This window comes from Micropterus dolomieu, linkage group LG19 (assembly GCF_021292245.1).
Source record: "Micropterus dolomieu isolate WLL.071019.BEF.003 ecotype Adirondacks linkage group LG19, ASM2129224v1, whole genome shotgun sequence".
NCBI classification, from domain to species: Eukaryota; Metazoa; Chordata; class Actinopteri; order Centrarchiformes; family Centrarchidae; genus Micropterus; species Micropterus dolomieu.
The window spans coordinates 10,357,548-10,365,810 of NC_060168.1; the positions used below are offsets into that span (position 1 = coordinate 10,357,548).

At 39.0% G+C, this 8,263-nt stretch overlaps 1 protein-coding gene across 1 annotated transcript; it reads right to left on the reverse strand.

Moving 5' to 3' along the window:
* Positions 1 to 457: 457 nt before the first annotated feature.
* Positions 458 to 8,187, reverse strand: LOC123958170 (PDZ domain-containing protein 7-like). The gene is made up of 7 exons (XM_046031431.1): positions 8,094 to 8,187; positions 7,223 to 7,994; positions 6,231 to 6,368; positions 5,916 to 6,090; positions 5,300 to 5,476; positions 4,563 to 4,710; positions 458 to 481 (listed from the first exon to the last, which is right to left on the reverse strand). Exons 2-7 carry the CDS (start codon positions 7,413 to 7,415, stop codon positions 458 to 460), a joined length of 855 nt encoding a protein of 284 aa, XP_045887387.1. The 5' UTR covers positions 7,416 to 7,994; positions 8,094 to 8,187.
* Between the last annotated feature and the right edge of the window lie 76 nt (positions 8,188 to 8,263).

The window sequence follows — 8,263 nt, forward strand, 5'->3', positions numbered from 1 at the left end:
GTGAGTCTTAAAACTTTAATCCTTCTAGAGTCTGTGTCTCTTCTTCTCTGTCCTCTCACTTTCTGGTGTAACATAGGCTTTACAGGGTGAATTGAGGAATGTGCTCCACCCCCGCACCTCCTTCCATCCCTCCCCTCCCTCAAGTTGTGTGTTTTAACTGTCATTAGCATCTTCAGGTAATCTTGTAGACCAGTTATGGAATAGAGTTATCTATAACCCTAGACTCCGGTTGTTAAAAACAGTCTGGTTTTATCAGATAGACTTCGTTTTCGAAACAGGAACCTATTTTTATCAGCCGGAGACAAGAGTTTGGAACTACAGACTTTATATAATAATCTGGTTGTACCAGAAGTAACGGTCCCCAACCCCTCACCAGTTATTTCCCACATGCTGTCACATACAAAATAAGAGGATGAGCAGAGTTAGCCGTGAGCCAATGATAAGAGACTAGGAGGGGTTACCATAGGCCAATGATGGGAGTCTGTGAAAATAAAACGAGAACATTGCCTTCAAGAAATTGCCAAGTGGGCACTTGGATCCTTGAACAGTATCTACCTACCAAAGAGGGGACCTCCATGCGGTGAATTTCTTTCAGCTAATGAGTGTTGTATCTCTTAAAGACTTTTTGTTTCTTTCAAAAATGTTTCTTTCAAATCATTGTTAGTAATATTTAAACATTTCTCTGTGATACAAATATTACAAAAATATTCAGGGCCACTTTATTGAGAATTTACAGTTTTACCTGTTATTCAGAAATAACTTGGATGCATGCACAAATATCAAGGACTGCAGTATTAGCAGCAAAAGGTATTTTATCCAGGGTTCAATTATATAAAATGTCTTATTACACTAGTGCACTCATTTAAAGTTTTTCTTAGCGGAATTCAGGTTTGTCTGTGGTGGTTGGTCATTTTTATGACCTTTGTGGAATGGTGAAGTAGGCCTTTTTAGGACTAAAATGCTCAGCAGCAAGATCCTTTTTTTTTTTTTGTAAGTAAACACTAAAACAGGTTTATCAACTTTTACTAAACCTTTGGAATAATTCTGTCCCCAAATATTGTGAAATGAAACTGACCAGTTATTGCGACCACAAGATTTCTATTAATTTTGAAATGTACTTGTTTCTTTAGTCTAAATTTTATAGGATTGCATTTTATTTATTGACTGCATTACAGAAACGTCCATTGTTGGCTGGCATGTAATGACACGGAGTTCCCTCTTAGTTCCTTCTTAGCTAGCATGGAGCAACACTCCAGCATGGATGAATAAAAGAATGGGATTTTTCTATTAAAAGAATATTCATTTGTTGTAGTTACACTTACAAAATAAGGACAATTCTTATGTAGCAAAAACCCCCAAACTACAGCGTACAAATAACTCTAAATTTAGTCTTTCAATAACATATAGACTATGTCCCTCATTCTAAACTAAAGCCTTACTCATAACTAAGTCACTAGTCACGCTAACAGGCCTCCTCTTTCCCTTTAGTAAAAAAAGCTAGAATTATAAAAAATTATAGTTTACAACTTTATCAACTGGAAACTTCAAGAGCTAAAGTTTGATCCTTCTACTGAGAACCAGCTGCCTTTTGCTAATTAGGGTGCAACCCACATTATCCCTGTGAATAAGACTATTACAGAGGACATGAAATCCAGAACCCTTCCCTTGGGGATGAAGTATTCAAATGCTAGTTAGCTACTTTGTTGACATAACAGGACAGTAGTTTTCTGTTGATGACAATAAAACAGAAGGTTAAAATAAATCTCCTATAGGTAAAAGAATAAAAATCAGCTCGTTCCAAAGCTAAACAGGAACCAGCAGCTTCAACAACAAAAGTCTGTAACAATATCTATCATATGACTTTTTATTTTTTATGTTATGCCCCGATTTACCATGGGGTTCTTGACTAGCCAGAACAGGATGTTCAGCATTTATAATATTTCATATTTAGCCTATCTATTAACATGTTTAAGCTTAAATACAGATTTTTGCTGTTGAAAGTAAATAACAAAATTCATTGTATCAAGCAAATCTATACTAATAATCATTTAGATGCTTAATTTGGTTGTTTGTTTTGAAGCATGTGCAATTCATCGGTTGGGTTGATTTTTCACTTCACTTTAATTGAGGTGCAAATTGATGTTTGTGTGTCTCTTTGTCATTTATCAAGAAAATTAGTATTAAAACTTTGCATAGAGGTACAAACATAAGATTCTAAAATGGGAGACTGTATAGTTTTTACATGGAAGCCAGTTTGACTTTTTATATGGATGTATGCGTTTAAAGTAATTCAGATTGTTTGTGAAGAAAATGGTGGCTGCAAACTTGTTGGATTGCAACCTGCAAGGCTTAAGATAGTTGAATAGACTGCTGAAAGTGTTAAATATTTGTCTAGATACTGTTTGGTCCACACTGTCTTTGGTGTGCATTTTGGTGCCATCCATGTTGAGTTCAATGTTCATGTGCACTTGAGTAGCTCTAAGTTCTTCACCAAATTAGAAGTGTAATTTATTAATGAAAATGTAATTTCATAATCAATATTGTTGTCAGCACAACGGCCAACTTGAGGAGGGCTCCTCAGCAGTACCAGCCTTGGAAAATGTGCCAGATGTAGTGAAGCCTTTTCCCCTCTTACGTGGCTTGGTGTGAGATGTAAAGGTGAGTATTTTAATAAATAAATGTTGCATTCATGAATGCTTAACTTTAAACATAATAAGTAATAGTCTTTTTTCTTCTGTAAGAATGCTATTTCAGTGAAGGTGGTAGTTAAGTGTTTTAATTTAACTTTTTTAAATCTTTGGTTCACCAATATACAGTCTATTGGAACTTGATACGTGCAAAGCAGCAAATATTATATTTATAGAGGGTAAAAATGTCCTTGTGGTGTTAAGTAATTGCGATTCTTCATATGCATCACTTTACAAATTTCTACAATAATCCTCAAGGGTGGGTTCACACCTAAAGGTCCGGTTCCTGAATCAAACTACCAATGAATATGTCATTTAAAATACTACTCATTTATTATTATTGTAAATGTATTATTGTTGTTATTTATAATATTTCATATTTATAAATTTTTTTACAAATAGGTTTTGATGAAAGGCCTAGCATCTTTGATATATTGAACTTTCAAGCATGTTGGGTCCAAAATTCATGAATTCAACCAAGGACATACATAAAAACATATGTATTATGTAAACATTGCCTGCTTTTATCCTTTTAGCCATTTGCAGGGGCTTACTCCATGATGTACGATATCCAGGTAGAAATATGAAGGGGTTTGTTTTTACCCAATGACTGAATGACCAATAATCAGATGACATTTCCACAAAATGGTTTCTTCTAAGGCAAATTGACAAAAAGTGAAAACCTACTTGTAATAAAATGTATTATTTGTTGAAGACAATGTTCTTGTTTTATTTTCACAGACTCCCATCATTGGCCTATGGTAACCCCTCCTAGTCTCTTATCATTGGCTCACGGCTAACTCTGCCCATCCTCTTATTTTGTATGTGACATGTGGGAGATAACTGGTGAGGGGTTGGGGACCGTTACTTCTGGTACCAGATCTGGTACCAGATTATTATATAGTCTGTAGTTCCAAACTCTTGTCTCCGGCTGATAAAAATAGGTTCCTGTTTCGAAAACGAACTCTGTCTGATAAAACCAGACCGTTTTTAACAACCGGAGTCTAGGGTTATAGATAACCATAGTTAATAACTGGTCTACAAGATTACCTGAAGATGCTAATGACAGTTAAAACACACAACACGGCTCACTGAGAAAACAGAGGGAGGGAGGGAGGGATGGAAGGAGGTGCGGGGGGTGGAGCACATTCCTCAATTCACCCTGCACAGCCTATGCTACCAGAAAGAGAGAGGACAGAGAAGAAGAGACACAGACTCTAGAAGGATTAAAGTTTTAAGACTCCCAAGTTTAAGACTAGGCTACAGCTTTTCACAAGAGTGATAATGATGGTAAGTTTGTAAGACAAAGCACTAGCAAAGATTGTACAAAGTTTAATTTTGGAACTCACTCTTATTTTGCTGCATGCTGTTGAAGGTAATTTAAAATGCTGTTTATTTTTAACTCACTGTTATACTATTTTACTGCTTTACTGTAATTATTTCAATTTATTCTTTACTTGTTTAATAATAAAGACTGACTTGATTCCAAATCAATGAAGAAACCTCCTACTGATCCTTTGCTGGCCCCGGAGATTCCTCCTTTACTTATAACTCACTGCTATACTATTTTTAATGATAAATTTATTGCCATAAACACCTACTAGTTAATTCAGTCAAGTTCATGTTTTATTACTTAATAAAGTCTTTAAATCAATGAAAAACCTCCTCCAATTATCAGTCAAAAACACACAACGGAAGGATGTACGCACCCCTCTTATCAGTTGCATACACATATTTACGGTTGGGGCGGGACCGGAAGTAGCTGTCAAAATTAGTTTGATGGAATGTCATCTATATTTGTCTCTCACGTGCTTAAAATATATACATGCACGCTTTAAATCTGCCCTCAAGTTTATCTGTAAAATTGTCTCTTACCCTGATGGTCAACATGACATGGGTGTGGCTCTTCAGGACCTCGACTGCATTGCTATGGGTGATGTCATCAAAGCTGACCCCGTTGGCTGCAAGGATTTGATCACCCATTTTGATGCCATGCTGTTCTGCAAGCCCACCTGGGTCCAACCTGAAGAGAACGGTATATGTGTAAATATGAGCAATTCAAAAGAAGTCCATTTCCTGACTGAATAATGTAAACTGTGGGCACTTACTGTATAAGTTCATACCTGACTTCACTATCAAATGACACTTTTATTTCATTTTCTAGTCATTTATTTATCTTCAGTTACATTTGTTAGAAGTATTTTAGTCTTGCTCAGTATTAGTTTTGTATGTTGTGTTAAATGTTGACCTGTTTGTCTTATTCACACTACTAGCTCATCAAAGTAGTTTCTTAACTACTTTTAGTTGTAATGGCAATTCGACACAAAAAAGTCAACACAATTCAACTGCCACAACCTCTAACTGAAGCCTGGTTGCTTTGGTCTAATGCAGAAACAGAGATTAATCATGTAATTCCTGTGGGAAAATTATTTTCTTATTTGTCCTAGTTCCTCGTTCTTGCTCAGGGATAACTCAACAGGGTTGAACCTGGGTTCCACCGCATGCACACACTGCACAACCTTGAATAGTTGTTGTTTAGCTGATGCTGATGGCCTCCTCAGGAGTAAAACAAGCAGTAGCTGAATGTGTTTCAAACAACACTTGGTTCATACTTAGAAACATAAATTCCCAGTCCAAACTCTTTGCCTCCTCTTATGTTAAAGCCCAGACAGTAGTCATCTGACGTGGTGAAGAGATGCACGATTCTGCGGAGAGCGCTGTCTGAGCTGGCCTCTGACGGTGTGCGACCGCTCTCCTCCACCACCATCCGCCGGTGAATCAGATCCACCCTACACACGTAGTGAAAAATATATACATGCTGTATATGCATACATGTAAACATTCACTGCTTTTTCTTTCTGCACTGAACCCAGGCCTGTCAGAATTGGTTAATCAAATACTAGCCATAAAGGTCACAGTGGTAATCCATCCACTGCTGTCACATGAAACCAAGATACAGTGTATCCAAAAAGACAGACAACCAGTGTGAGTGAGCTACAGTCAAGTGACAAGACTTCACAAAACAAGAGCCGTGCAAAGGTCAGTGGTGGTAATAACAAGGTTGTGGTCTGTATATAAAGTCATAATATACAGTTTGGTAAAGTTGTTAAATTAACTATGTTGTGTAAATATTTAATTGTAGATTAGATGTAGGATATGATTTTTGGCAGCCTTATTCACATTGACACAACCCGCACTTAGTTGCACCTGTGAGGTGTTGGGCCTCACCATGTGGTCTTCTCCTTGGAGTAACGGATGCCGGGAATCTTGCCCACCCGTCTCACCACCATCCTCAGCCTGTTGTTGCCCGTCAGGACCTTCACAGCGCTGCTCATGGTGATGCTCTCCAGGCTGACGCCATTCACCTCCACCAGCTTATCACCCACAGTCAGCCCAGCCTGCGCTGTAGACACAGGTGGAACTCAGCATGATGAACAAGAGTAAATGTCACACGGAAACAGAAGACCACATGCCCAGATGTAAGCACACAAGCTCAAGAGACACATTCACAGAGACACACACACACACACACTTCCTCCTAACCTGCAGAGCTGTCGTCCTCCACCTTGCTGACAAATATGCCGAGTCCGTGTTCGGAGCCCCCGCGGACACTGAAACCCAGACGCCCATCTGGACTCTTATCTACTGTCACTGTGTGAATGTCTTCACTCTCATCTCCTCCTGCAAACACAAAAAGCACACTGAAAAGGTACACCACACACAAGGATTGTGGCAGTCAGGAGAAATAAGGTGTGAAAACCAAGTAATTTGCATAAATATTTTCTCCAAATCAATTTTCTTAATTACTGTCGGTAAATAATACTGAAACGTCAATACTGTTGCAGTATTTATCATCCATCGTCAACCGCTTATCCTGCGTACAGGGTCGCGGGGGGCTGGAGCCAATCCCAGCTGACAGGCGGGGTACACCCTGGACAGGTTGCCAATCCATCGCAGGGCCACACATAGACAGACAACCACTCACACCTAAGGACAATTTTGGAGACACCAATTAACCTAGCCTGCTTGTCTTTGAACCCACGTGGACACGGGGAGAACCTTCTTGCTGTGAGGCGACAGTGCTAACCACTGCACCACCGCGCTGCCCTGCAGTATTTATGTATATTTAAATATTTTAAAAGTATAAATTCAACCAATTTTATTGCCACATCCTCAAACCTAGAAATATTAATTAATTGTCCCTTCAAGTATTATGTTCCAGCTTTTGAAAGGTTTCTTGACCATGAGTCACTGAGATATTCATGTATACTTGTGAGGTTTCTACTAGGGCTGCAACTAACGATCATTTTCATTATCGATTAATCTGCAAGTTATTTTCTCAAATAATTAATGAATTGTTTGGTCTACAAAAGTTCCCAGAGCCAAAAGTGGCGTCCTTGAATTGCTTGTTTGGTCTGATCAACAGTACAAAACCCAAAGACATGCAGTTTGCTATCATAGGAGAATAAGAAAACCTGAAATATTTACATTTCAGGAACTAGAACCACTGTATATTATATATGTCCCAAACTCACCATCAACAGGTGCATTGATGAGAATGACCCTTCCCATTGGTGAGCAGGACCTGTGTCTGTGGCGGTGCTGTTTCTTCAGCATGTAGCGTGTGTTGCTGTGGGGACCCCCGCTCTGGCCTCCATTGTTGAAGTGGGGGTGCCCTCCTCCATTTGTCATCTCCCTCCAGCCAGAGGGGTGTAAGGAGTGAGCCATGCTATGTGTCTGGCACTTCTTCCCTTAGTCATCCAGACAGGAGGATTTCTGGACTGTGCTGTCAGGATGGAAGAGGTGCAGCCTGGGATTTGGAGAAAGGAGGTGGGAGACAAGTGTGGTGGGGAACTGGATTTTTTGCTGCTCCAAAGTGGATGCTAAAATGCTGGAGTTGGTCCCCACTGGGGCAAGCCACTTACAAAGCTGTAGGTAACAACCCTGATCTTCACTAAAACCAGTTTAAGACCATAAATACAGCTTAATAAAAGAATCCAGGATCCAAAAGAGAAAATGTGACATAGAAAAACTCCAAGATAACACAGCTGAATGAACAAACTATATACTCATTTAAAAAGGATGGCAAAAAGTAGTCCATGATTGAACTGCGGAATCCTAATGTTCTTTGTAGGTGAAAGAAGTTGGTATAATCCAGAATCCATCCTTGGCAGCCTCTGACTCCATCTCCATAGAGCCCATGGTGCCTGTTTCCCCCTGCTTCAGCTGAGAGGCTGCTGGCCTGTCTGCAGAGAAGTCAGCGGTGCATGGTGATTCCCTTCGGGTCATGTTTAATTAAATGGATATCTGTTGTGAGAAGAATATGCTGCAATGAATAAAACGGGCTCAGAAGTTCCAGATGAAATACTAAAACTCCCTCAGTTTGAAACAGTTAAAACATATAACCTGGGATCTTGAAGTAGAAGAGTAAAATAAAATAAATTATAAGTAACGTTGCCCTCTCATTGAACTTCACCTGTCAGCACCATGGACATCGACTAAGAGATAGAATACATAAACAAGAGGCTCAGTTTTGACAGTTAATTATTATCTATTCATTCACGTTATAACTAAAC

Excerpts from the sequence above, each read along its gene's own strand:
- LOC123958170 (XM_046031431.1), bottom strand. The coding sequence starts at position 7,415 with ATGGCTCACTCCTTACACCCCTCTGGCTGGAGGGAGATGACAAATGGA. Across the intron at positions 4,711-5,299 it reads CTGGGAATTTATGTTTCTAA|GTTGGACCCAGGTGGGCTTG; the intron begins GTATGAACCAAG and ends CGTTCTCTTCAG. Across the intron at positions 482-4,562 it reads ATGTCATGTTGACCATCAGG|ACTCCCATCATTGGCCTATG; the intron begins GTAAGAGACAAT and ends TTATTTTCACAG.